Source organism: Perca fluviatilis, chromosome 16 (assembly GCF_010015445.1).
Source record: "Perca fluviatilis chromosome 16, GENO_Pfluv_1.0, whole genome shotgun sequence".
Taxonomy (NCBI): Eukaryota; Metazoa; Chordata; class Actinopteri; order Perciformes; family Percidae; genus Perca; species Perca fluviatilis.
In genome coordinates, this window is record NC_053127.1 from 12,505,826 (window position 1) to 12,518,797 (window position 12,972).

The window sequence follows — 12,972 nt, forward strand, 5'->3', positions numbered from 1 at the left end:
ATTGTCATGTTCAAGAAACCAATTTGAAATGATTCAAGCTTTGTGACATGGTGCATAATCCTGCTGGAAGTAGCCATCAGAGGATGGGTACATGGTGGTCATAAAAGGATGGGCATGGTCAGAAACAATGCTCAGGTAGGCTGTGGCATTTAAACGATGCCCAATTGGTACTAAGGGGCCTAAAGTGTGCCAAGGAAACATCCCGCACACCATTACACCACTACCAGCAGCCTGCACAGTGGTAACAAGGCATGACGGATCCATGTTCTCATTCTGTTTACGCCAAATTCTGACTCTACCATCTGAATGTCTCAACAGAAATTGAGACTCGTCAGACCAGGCAACATTTTGCCAGTCTTCAACTGTCCAATTTTGGTGAGCTCGTGCAAATTGTAGCCTCATATTCCTATTTTTAGTGGAGATGAGTGGTACCCGGTGGGGTCTTCTGCTGGTGTCGCCCATCCGCCTCAATGTTGTGGCTTCACAAATGCTTTGCAGCATACCTCGGTTGTAACGAGTGGTTATTTGAGTGAAAGTTGATCTTCTATCAGCTGGAATCAGTCGGCCCATTCACCTCTGACCTCTAGCATCAACAAGACATTTTCGCCTCCCAGGACTGCAGCATAGTGGATGTTTTTCCTTTTTCAGACCATTCTTTGTAAACCCTAGAAATGGTTGTGCATGAAAATCACAGTAACTGAGCAGATAGTGAAATACTCAGACCAGCCCGTCTGGCACCAACAACCATGCCAATTCAGGAGATTGTCTAGACCTGGACCACACCCCTAAATGCATTGAAGTAGCTGCCTTGTGATTGGTTGATTAGATAATTTCATTAAAAAGAAATTCAACAGGTGTTCCTAATAATCCTTTCAGTGAGTGTATATATATTATGAAATGTATAGCCCACATTAAAAAAAAAAAAAATCTGACATAACACATGTCAATAAACAACAGAAAATGTTCCTTTCTCTCTGTTTTCAGTCATTTTCAGTTACACAAACAACCCTAAAATTCACTTCACACACTTTTCCTGTCATTTCAATATCAATTTTCTGCAAAATCTTCATTGGCACCAAACTTTATAATGTGATTTAAAAAAAGATAATGCCTCACAATGTCAACCCATTCATATTGCCATCCTGTTGATATGTGTTTGTTCTCTGTTCGTAGACAGATCCAGGAAATGTAAAACAAATAGTATTTAAATATTAAACATGAAAAAAAGCAAATCTCCTTAAAAGCTAAACATTATATATCTCATTATTATACATATTATAATCCTATAACTACCTGTGATCTGTACTGTTTTGTAACTGTGCTAGCTGTTGTTGACAGTGGTGGGGAGTAAGTACATTTACTCAAGTAGTTATATACAGTTTTGAGGTACTTGTACTTTACTTATGTGTTTCTATTTTATGCTATGCCATTTTATACTTATACTCCATTATATTTCAGATGTGTATTATTTACTCTACTTTTTAACAGCTACAGTTACTAGTTACTCTCATATGTGACCAGTTTATGATGCATTATTGTAGACTGAACCGCCCATGAGTATAAGAAGTATTTAAAATTAGCACCACCTCGACCAGCTACAACATTAAAGTACAGCTTACGTATTAATGCATCAAAAACATATTATCCAGTAAGACTGTTACAAATACATAAGTACATTTTGTTGCCAATACTTTTATACTTTTCCATAAAAATTTTGAATGCAGGACTTTTCTTTGTAATGATTATTACAATGTGGTACTAAATACTTTTACTGAGGTAAGTGATTTTAATACATCTTCCACCACGGACCACTTGACTTTCACTTTTGAGAGCAACAACAAAAGATACCAGCCCTGCTTGCTGGTATAACAAGTGTTGAAGTTGGTTTAACGTGTTTGTTTGTAAGCATGGACAGCTCCAGACCCCGTCCTGCAGCCAAAACCTTCCTAAAGAAATTATTTGGTGTCTCATTCACGAGTTTTGAAGCATCGGTTAATGTAGGCACTGTTCTATGCACTTAAAACCTAAAAGACAAGACATGTATAGTATGTTCACTGATTTGTTATGCACTGTACTGTAGAAAGAAACATTTGAGCAAACCACAGCATTAGGCAATAACGCATTTATTATTGACAAACTAGAATTACATGATATCATGAATTGAAAATGAGCAGGAATTACAAATAGCGCTAAGTGAAAAAAAAAAAGAGTTGTCGGGTCATTTGGATGAACTGAGCCTTTACAATGGACACATTTATCATTTAAGGTGCTCTAAGCCAGTGGTTCCCAACCTGGGGTCCGGGCACCTCTTAGGGGGGCGGCAAAGGTCATGGGGGGGCGCAAGTCTTTATCTGGTTTGAGGTTCAGGTAAAAAAAATATATATTTGCACGTTAAACAAATTATGATAATACACTAGAATATATAATGTATACAAAAGTCTGTATAAAAACTATATATTTTTGTTCTCGCTTAAAATTGTAGGCAGGTTACTTAGTAGGCCAGCTCAGCTTTTCTTAGACATGAGTAGGGGGGGCGCCAAGGAAAAAAGGTTGGGAACCACTGCTCTAAGCGATGTTGGATGACGTTATTTCTTGTTGACGTTGGAAGTATTGTCAAACAAAACGAGGCTAGCTCGCCCCTCCCTCCTCCTCATCCCATCCCATCCCCCTTCCTTCCGCGCACTAACCCCGCGAACCCCCACCCCCAAATCCTTCTTGTCGGTTATTGGCTGGAACTCTGTTTGTTATGGTTCGTGGGGCAGGTTGGCGCAGTTTGTTTTTGTGGAGCCTGGGCTGTCTTCAGAGACCGCGTTTTTTTACAGTGTGTTCAGGGGACAGGCAGCTAGCGGATAGTGAGGAGATGTTTGCTGTATGTGACAAAAAATGTTGTAGCCTAAAAAAAAACGTGTCACATCGCTTAAAGCACCTTTAAATAGTGACTCCCAACGGTCAATACATAAAATTACATTCTGGATTTTAAATCAGGTCACAGAAATCTTTAAAATACCCAAATTTAACTCGGGCATGTGCTGATCCTGTGGTCCTATGTGCTCATATATGCTCATATTATTCTTTTTGGCTTTTTCCCTTACCTTTATTGTGTTATATATATATATATTTTTTTTTTTATATATATATATATATTATATATATATATATCTTTTCTTTTTTGCATGTTTTACAAAGTGAAAAAGCCCAAAGTCCACTCCAAAGGGACTTACCAGCTCCAATAGAAAACACTGTTCACCAACTGCTCCAAACAGCTCTGTTGTAGTCCTTTACTTCCGTGACGACCGTCACTTTGTAACACACGTTATAATGCTCGCCTAGCTGCTAGCATGGCACATCCTAATACTCTGCTTCTGACTGGCTAGTAGTCCTTACCTAGCTACTGCGCATGTGCGACTCCCAACAAAGATGGAACAGAAGTGCGATGCCTCACTCTGTAGCTAAAACAGAGAGCTCAACACACAGGGTGAAAAGAGGAGCTGCAGCAATGTGCAGTACAACAAATATATGGTGTTTTCTGAAAATTAAACAATGTAAACCTATTCTGGTACAACCTCTAAATACGATTATGAACCTGAAGATGAGCATAATATTAGCACTTTAAGGACACACTTGTGCACATGTATTGTAGTTAGCAAAATCAATTATTATAAGTCAGCATTATTTAAACTGTTTCACTGTTATCAACATGTATGAATATTGTTTTCAATGTATTTTAAGGCAACCTTGGACCCTAGAATAAAATGGATATACTATTAGCAAATTGAATGAAAGAGAAGCTTACAGCTTTTAGACCTCCCATGTACAGTATATTGTATTGACTATGCATTAAGATATTTTAGCCGCATATTCCTTATCTGCTGTACATAAAGGCACTTGAGGCATATAGTTTTTATTTTGCACACTGAAGCACTGAGAAACATTGCAGTTTTGATTACAAGACCCAGTACTGTATGAGTTTGGTTGTGGTTTGTAATTGCAGAGAGCTATGAGGAGAATGAAGGAAAAGTAAAGTATTGCTTCCCTTGAGAAAATATCAGGAAGGCCTCCCCATTCTTTGTCTCATCTGTCACCAGCTCCAGGAGGGACTCCGCTACCTCAGACACACTGAAATCAAAAAGGTACAGTGACTCCAATGAATATGTAATACACATTATCACACATGGTCACAATAATGAACTTTAACGTGTATAATATTATGTCATCGAGGGGTCTAAAAATGATGGAATTAGTTTTATACTGAGTGGAAGTCTAAGTTGCAGCACCTCAGGTTAACCAGCATCAGAACAAACTGTTTAATGGATTTAATGGAGCGTGCCAAGACTCACGTCAATATCCCAAACTTTTCTGCTATTTGATGAGTTGCATCAGCCAGGTGGGAGAATTGTCCCAGTTTGGATGGGATTGTGGTGAAAAGGTCAGTTTGGACGAAACCTGGGCAAAGGGCGTTGAACCGCACACCGTAACCGGATGCGGTAGAGGCAGCCTAATAAAAGACACACACATACACACAATTAAGCTTCAAATGTCAGAGGCACTAAAGCAAAAACCTGCCTCGCTCAACCTGTAATATACCAAACCAGATGCATAATGATTCAGCTTCTCATAAGAAGTAGCATAAGTTACCTATAGCTTTTGTCCCAAAACATTTCAGGACATAAAAGCATATAAAGTATATAAAGTATCAATTGCAATGATTCCCACACCTATGTGTGTCCAACACTTTGTCTGTAAAAAACAAAGTAATTGACGTCTTGTAGCTACACGTTTTCTCAGTCTTCCTGGAATTTCTTTTGGAAAAACCATTCTTACCGCCATGGCTCGAGTGAAGCCGATCACTCCGTGCTTAGTGGCTGTATAGACAGGACAGCTTGGTAGAGGCCCGAGACCTGCAGGATGTGGGTTATATCAAGTCAATATTTGGCTTCGTGGTTAAATAACCTGAGAGATGCACACTATTCTACGTTGTCTCTCATGTTCATGCAACAATGTTGAGACCTGGGCCAAGATATTACTCATAGGCAAACACAGTAATTATGAGCAATAAATTAAATTAGGAATGCTTTATGAACGTGCATTACGTTTAACTGTATTGAATGTCTCTCCTCTATATACCAACAGGCTGTTCAATTTTTTGCAAACCAAATAATGTGTATTTGCACCATGCATGCGTGTTATGTAAGTAAAGAAGTATAGGTTTCTGTTGTGTGCAGATCTTTTTTTCCAGTTGACTTTTTAGTGCAAATTCTGAGGATTTATGCCCCTGGATATAAAGTACTGTGAATTTACTATTAATTAATTAATACTATTTTGTCGGAAGTGCAAAGAATGCTGCTTTCTTTTGCTGGACAAACAAACACATTATGCAGTACATTGTGGGCTTTACCTGCCATGGATGCAGTGTTGACGATGACCCCTCCCCGACCTCCACTCAACTTGCTCATTTGCTCCAGCGCCAGGTAAGTCCCCCGGATGACACCCATCTACAAAAACAGAATACACTCCTGTCAAAGCACGGAGGTCTTCCAACCAGATGCTCCTCGATGTGCCCAGATCCTGGTTAAAAAAATAAAAGGTGACCGAGCCTTTGCAGTGGCTGTTCCAGACTTCTGGAATAGTTTACCTATTCATATAAGAACATCTTGTACCGGTGAAACATTCAAGTCCTTGCTTAGGACACACTACTATTCTTTGGCTTTCAATTCAAGTTGAGTTTTGACACACTGGCCTTTTTTTTCCCCTACTGTTGGTTATTTTGTATTGTGTATTGTTGTACGTTGGTCATCTATGTTTGTTTTAAAACGTGCTATCTATCTATAAATTGCAGGAACGTCTGTCTGTGTGTGTGTGTGTGTGTGTGTGTGTGTGTGTGTGTGTGTGTGTGTGTGTGTGTGTGTGTGTGTGTGTGTGTGTGCGTGTGTTATGCGCATATCTCTCGAACCGTTAGTCCGATTGGATTTCAAACTTGACAGGTGTCTTGCTACGGGCACGAGTAAGTGCGGTGCCACATTTGACGTTGTTTGGATTAGAAATGCAAAATATATAGTTATGGGTAAAGGAAGCACACATTGGCTTTTGCTGCTCTAGCTGCTGGCCACTTCCCCTCTCACACTGCACTGAGCAAGCACTTTGGCAGCTAATAAGTGACTTAAACCTCAGACCCCAAAAATGTGCAAAGTAGCACTACTTTGGACTGTCTTTGACTTTGAATAAACAAAGGACAATTCCCAAATTTAAGGACGTTTCAGAATCCCAAACATGCAAAGCACAACCAGCTACAGACAACAAGTGGCAGACAGAGCGTGATGCCACTTGTAGGCAAGCTACCAGACACTGTTTTTGAGTCACATCGTTGTCCGTGTTTGGGGACGTGTTTGGTGGGAAGGTAACCTGCACGCCACACGCAGACGTGCAGACCTCTGGAATAATTTACCTATTCATATAAGAACATCTCAGACCGTTGAAACATTCAAGTCCTTGCTTAGGACACACTACTGTTGGTTATTTTGTATTGTGTATTGTTTGTGTATATTATCATTTAGTCATCCCTATCGTCGGTTACAGTTAGTCCAGAATGCAGCAGCTCCACTTTTGACCGGGACTAAAAAGCGTGACCACATTACACCGGTTTTGGCCACGCTCCAGTGGCTTCCTGTCTGTTTCAGGATTGATTTTAAAATTGTATTGCTTGTTTTTAAGATTTTAAATGGATTGTGGCCTTCTTATTTATCAGAGCTTTTACATGTCCACACTCCTGTCAAAGCACGGAGGTCTTCCAACCAGATGCTCCTCGATGTGCCCAGATCCTGGTTAAAAAATAAAAGGTGACCGAGCCTTTGCAGTGGCTGTTCCAGACTTCTGGAATAGTTTACCTATTCATATAAGAACATCTTGGACCGGTGAAACATTCAAGTCCTTGCTTAGGACACACTACTATTCTTTGGCTTTCAATTCAAGTTGAGTTTTGACACACTGGCCTTTTTTTTCCCCTACTGTTGGTTATTTTGTATTGTGTATTGTTGTACGTTGGTCATCTATGTTTGTTTTAAAACGTGCTATCTATCTATAAATTGCAGGAACGTCTGTCTGTCTGTGTGTGTGTGTGTGTGTGTGTGTGTGTGTGTGTGTGTGTGTGTGTGTGTGTGTGTGTGTGTGTGTGTGTGTGTGTGTGTGTGTGTGTGTGTGTGTGTCTGTGTGTGTGCGTGCGTGCGTGTGTTATGCGCATATCTCTCGAACCGTTAGTCCGATTGGATTTCAAACTTGACAGGTGTCTTGCTACGGGCACGAGTAAGTGCAGTGCCACATTTGACGTTGTTTGGATTAGAAATGCAAAATATATAGTTATGGGTAAAGGAAGCACACATTGGCTTTTGCTGCTCTAGCTGCTGGCAACTCCCCTCTCACACTGCACTGAGCAAGCACTTTGGCAGCTAATAAGTGACTTAAACCTCAGACCCCAAAAATGTGCAAAGTAGCACTACTTTGGACTGTCTTTGACTTTGAATAAACAAAGGACAATTCCCAAATTTAAGGACGTTTCAGAATCCCAAACATGCAAAGCACAACCAGCTACAGACAACAAGTGGCAGACAGAGCGTGATGCCACTTGTAGGCAGGCTACCAGACACTGTTTTTGAGTCACATCATTGTCCGTGTTTGGGGACGTGTTTGGTGGGAAGGTAACCTCTGGAATAATTTACCTATTCATATAAGAACATCTCAGACCGTTGAAACATTCAAGTCCTTGCTTAGGACACACTACTGTTGGTTATTTTGTATTGTGTATTGTTTGTGTATATTATCATTTAGTCATCCCTATCGTCGGTTACAGTTAGTCCAGAACGCAGCAGCTCCACTTTTGACCGGGACTAAAAAGCGTGACCACATTACACCGGTTTTGGCCACGCTCCAGTGGCTCCCTGTCTGTTTCAGGATTGATTTTAAAATTGTATTGCTTGTTTTTAAGATTTTAAATGGATTGTGGCCTTCTTATTTATCAGAGCTTTTACATGTCCACACTCCTGTCAAAGCACGGAGGTCTTCCAACCAGATGCTCCTCGATGTGCCCAGATCCTGGTTAAAAAAATAAAAGGTGACCGAGCCTTTGCAGTGGCTGTTCCAGACTTCTGGAATAGTTTACCTATTCATATAAGAACATCTTGTACCGGTGAAACATTCAAGTCCTTGCTTAGGACACACTACTATTCTTTGGCTTTCAATTCAAGTTGAGTTTTGACACACTGGCCTTTTTTTTCCCCTACTGTTGGTTATTTTGTATTGTGTATTGTTGTACATGCGTTCGTTATCTTTGTTTTTTTAAAACGTGCTATCTATCTATAAATTGCAGGAACGATCTGTCGTTGTCTGTTTGTTTGTTTGTTTGTTTGTTTGTTTGTTTGTTTGTTTGTGTGTGTGTGTGTTGTGTGTGTGTGTGTGTGTGTGTGTTTGTTTTTTGTGTGTGTGTGTGTGTGTGTGTGTGTGTGTGTGTGTGTGTGTGTGTGTGTGTGTGTGTGTGTGTGTGTGTGTGTGCGTATGTGTATGTGCGATATCTCTCGAACCGTTAGTCCGATTGGATTTCAAACTTGACAGGTGTCTTGCTACGGGCACGAGTAAGTGCGGTGCCACATTTGACGTTGTTTGGATTAGAAATGCAAAATATATAGTTATGGGTAAAGGAAGCACACATTGGCTTTTGCTGCTCTAGCTGCTGGCCACTTCCCCTCTCACACTGCACTGAGCAAGCACTTTGGCAGCTAATATGTGACTTAAACCTCAAATTTAAGGACGTTTCAGAATCCCAAACATGCAAAGCACAACCAGCTACAGACAACAAGTGGCAGACAGAGCGTGATGCCACTTGTAGGCAGGCTACCAGACACTGTTTTTGAGTCACATCGTTGTCCGTGTTTGGGGACGTGTTTGGTGGGAAGGTAACCTGCACGCCACACGCAGACGTGCAGAACGCTTTACAACCTTAATACATCCATGTTTACAACAGCGCGGGGGGGGGGCTTCCAGCGTTAGCTACACGATTACTGGATATACCAAACTTTTCTTCACTTTCCTGGAGCATGAAAGCTGAAAGGAACATCGTGACTGTTGTGTGGAATAAGGTTGGCCGTGTCTATTTTTTTCGCTAAGAGGAAACTCAACAAAAAGCCATTTGCCAACACTAAGTATCAAACAAACGCCAGACACTATATAGTATTAAGTTGTTGTGAGCTGTAGCCTACATTCACCACTTCTACCAGAGGTAGAATATAAAGTAATTTCGGATATTATTCCTTCACAGCGCTGTGCAATGCAAGAAAATCTCAGAGTTGAACCGGGCAGACACAGCACTTTTCATCAGATTCACCCCGGGTTAATTAATATACTGCTAACTAACAAATCCATACTTACCGTTAACTGTCAAGCCACTAAACCTGTATGGAAATTAACACCTTGCTGATCTTTTTTTTTTTTTTTTTTTTTTTTTTTTTTTTTTTTTTTTTTTTTTTTTTTTTTTTTTTTTCTCTTTTCTAATTTTGGGGTACAATTTGGTTTTGATGAATTCTACAAGCAGCAATACCACAGGCCAAGCAATCTGCCCGTTCCTAAACAGGCACAGTTTCAATGGGCACTGCACTAGTATAAATAAAACTGAACTGAACTGATGAAGAAAAAAAAAAAACATGTTGCTTCATGTAACACTGGAATGATTGTGTTGTGGTGTCATTTCCCGTGTGGGAGTGGTGCAACGGAGTACAAAGTAACAGGCATAATCGCAACCAGATGCAGTCTGTTACTCTCTCTTCTTCTTACGAGGTTTATGGAGACCGTTTTCTCCCATGTGGTCTCATTCAAGATGCCAGCGTTGTTGCACAGGATGTCTATTCCTCCGAAGTGTTCTGCAGTTTTCTGAAATGCAGCTTGAGAGCAGAAAAGGAAACAGTTATTAACTTATTTATTTCATGACCAGGTTGAGCTCCTTCCCTTATTTGGCCTACAATGTAGATCTGCATCAATTAGCCGATTATCTATTAGTCGATTGCCAGAGATTTGTTTGTTGGACAGAATGAGACATTTTATTGACCAAATATTTAATAGAGAAAATGATTGCTAGGCTTATCGATAATGAAAAATAATCATTAGTTGCACGAAATAATGAAAATTAACTATAATAACTTTTTTTTAATGTAGACCAATTCATTTTATTCAATTCAAGTTATTTGGGACTAATAGTCAATATCTTTTGCTATAACTGACGCCATTTTTTATCAAGTTCCAGTTTTTTGTCGTATGCTTGCTAGTTTGAAACCAAATAAATGTACAACAAAGTTACTCTATAATCTCTACATACTGTTAGAAAAATTATGATATACTGTACATACTTTTGTCTATTATAATTATTAAACTGTTTCCATGGGAAATACCATATTATACTGAGTACTCTAAACAAGATAACATGGAGCCACTGCGTGTCCTTATCTGAGCACAGTGTGATGCTGAGGAAAGAACAGGCGCTCCCTGACTTATTTTCGCAATATTGTCCCGAGTAAATGCTTATAAATTGTATTTTTTCCACACCTTCCCACACAAAGTAGAACTGAGCCTTCTGAATCCGAGCGTACAAAACAACACACCCTGAACCTAACAACCTCACCTTCATTATCGGTACGTTACAGCCAGCGGGTTTTTCTTTTCCCTATTGTTGACATGACCATATAAAGTCTTAGGAATTTACTTAACTATATTTAATGCGACTGCATGACTCAAACTAATCTGGGATTAAATTCCATCTGGTTTAATTGAAGACAAAATGTCCCTGAGTTTGTGAGCGTTCTGGTATCTGACAAACAAGGTCCTGGTGGGATTTATTAGTTTCATGTGTTTCTAGGCATGTTTATTTAAATATATATCAGACCAGCTGTTTTCCTCTCTTCAATACCTCCCCCACTTTCATACTGTGTTTAAGTGTCTGTCTGTCTGTGTGTCTTTGTGTCCGTCTGTCTGTCTCTGTCTGTCTGTCTCTGTTTGTTTGTCTGTCTCTGTTTGTCTGTGTCTGTCTCTGTTACCTTTGAACTGCTCCTCTGATTCAACATTACAGTTCAGGAACAAAGTCCTGTCCTGTCCATACTGTTTGTCCAGAGCTTCCTTTAAACTCTTCCCTGCAGTTTCATTCACATCCAGGAGGGCTACCTGTAAAGGTGAAGGACTATCAGTTATACATAGATAAATAGAGAAAAGTAAAAAATAGATCATTAGAAGTAAATACAATAAAATAAGAATAGATTTACATGCGCAATTAACTTCAAAATTACAACAGCGCCACAAACTACAGCCACCAAAATGATCATAAAGTTGAATCAAGACACAGCAGTTTGAACAAAAAAACAGTTTAACTAGGGCTGTAAGTATTTTATGAAGTATTTTTATGTAAGTTGAGTATTTCATCGATTAATCAATTCGTTGTTTTGTTTTTAAAAAGTCAGAAAATGTTTGTTTGAGTCAATAACAACGTCCTCAAAATTCTTGTTTTTTCCACAACTAAAATGTATTTAGTTTACTGTCATAGAAGAGTGAAGAAACTAGAAAATATTCACATTTAGGAAGCCTGAATCAGAGAATTCTTACTTTATTTCATAAAAATGACACAAACCGATTAATCAATTATCAAAATAGTTGGCGATTAATTTAAAAGTTGACAACTAATCAATTAATCTTTGCAACTCTAATTTTAACCTTCATGTAGGTAGGATTTATTCCCAGACTGTTGTATAGACTGCATTAGTTTTAGCTAGGCGTGCCAAATAAACCTGAGTGTATATTTTATTGTATTTACTTCTAATGATCTATTTTTTACTTTTCTTTATTTATCTGTAGTTATTTCTGGCTGCTGCAACACCTGAATTTAGCCTCTGGGGATCTATAAAGACATATCTTCACATATACACCTCAAATACATATCTACACCCTTACTGATATGAATATGGTGGACCTCTCACCTTAAATAAATGCTCAAAAAGAAGACCTGAGAGCACATTTAAAACAATGGACAACAAAGCAGTTTCACATTCCCACTGCTTCCTAAATGCCCAACTCTTCCAAACCCCACTCATCCAGTTTGTAAAGCAGGCTTTCTGTTCAAATTTTAAGGGGAGCAAATGGTAAAAACAGATTGATTACAGCTGGTACTCTATATAGACAACACAGTACACTAGTGTATTGTCTATATAAAGTACCAAGCACCCGAAATTCGCAGCATGAAGCTCATCTTAAATGGATAGATGCATTTTTTTGTTTCGGTACAATCTGTAAAAACATTTCTGGCAATATTTGATTAATTGATGTTTTGAGCAAGTAAACATATAAAGACTTAATTCCAGACCAAAATGACTCCATAAGAAGGAGTCTTCTCTCACTGCGCAATGCATCACGGTTAAAAAGCTGGAAGATAATATGGACAATATGCAAAACGGTCCGTGTAGGCTACTGAAGTGACCGGTCTATTCACAATATCACACAAACAAACGTTACCTTGGCACCATTTTTCAGGAGTATCTCTGTTATTGCTTTTCCTATCCCCAGCGCTGCTCCAGTCACTACTGCGATTTTACCATTTAATTCCATTTCAGATGTTCAGTCAGAAGATAGGAGGCTCTCAGCTGTAGGATCCCTGAAGGAAATACTGTATAACCGTGATGAGTCCAGAGAAGTAATTGTTTCTAAACTGGCACCGCCCATCATAACATTTTTTTAAGAAGAAGACACCGCCCATCATCAGGAGAATCCACCCATCGTGTCGAAACATGAAGCCAAATACCATCAGTGTATAGGTTAAAACCATAGACTGCTATATTCTCTTTTACAGTCTAAAACCTATCTAGTCTACAGTGCGTTCAGGTTTTAGTAGGCTAAAGTTAAAAAAAGAAAGTGAATTAATTAATTCACTAGGCTAAGTAGCCTATAGGAACTGTTTTT

The 12,972-nt window shown here is 39.2% G+C and overlaps 1 protein-coding gene across 1 annotated transcript; it reads right to left on the bottom strand.

Annotated features, from left to right (window-relative positions):
• Nucleotides 1–3,885: 3,885 nt before the first annotated feature.
• zgc:56585 (uncharacterized protein LOC393297 homolog) lies at nt 3,886–12,705 on the bottom strand. The gene is made up of 7 exons (XM_039778477.1): nt 12,529–12,705; nt 11,067–11,190; nt 9,814–9,920; nt 5,396–5,492; nt 4,822–4,898; nt 4,338–4,495; nt 3,886–4,116 (listed from the first exon to the last, which is right to left on the bottom strand). The coding sequence occupies exons 1-7, from the start codon at nt 12,619–12,621 to the stop codon at nt 3,996–3,998; spliced, it is 777 nt and encodes a 258-aa protein (XP_039634411.1). The 5' UTR covers nt 12,622–12,705; the 3' UTR covers nt 3,886–3,995.
• Between the last annotated feature and the right edge of the window lie 267 nt (nt 12,706–12,972).

What these genes read in the sequence shown, in the direction of transcription:
- zgc:56585 (XM_039778477.1), bottom strand. Translation starts at nt 12,621, where the DNA reads ATGGAATTAAATGGTAAAATCGCAGTAGTGACTGGAGCAGCGCTGGGG. An exon ending in ATCAGAGGAGCAGTTCAAAG is followed by an intron (nt 9,921 to 11,066) that starts GTAACAGAGACA and finishes TCTGCTCTCAAG; the next exon opens with CTGCATTTCAGAAAACTGCA. An exon ending in GAAAAGTTTGGGATATTGAC is followed by an intron (nt 4,117 to 4,337) that starts GTGAGTCTTGGC and finishes TTTTGATTTCAG; the next exon opens with TGTGTCTGAGGTAGCGGAGT.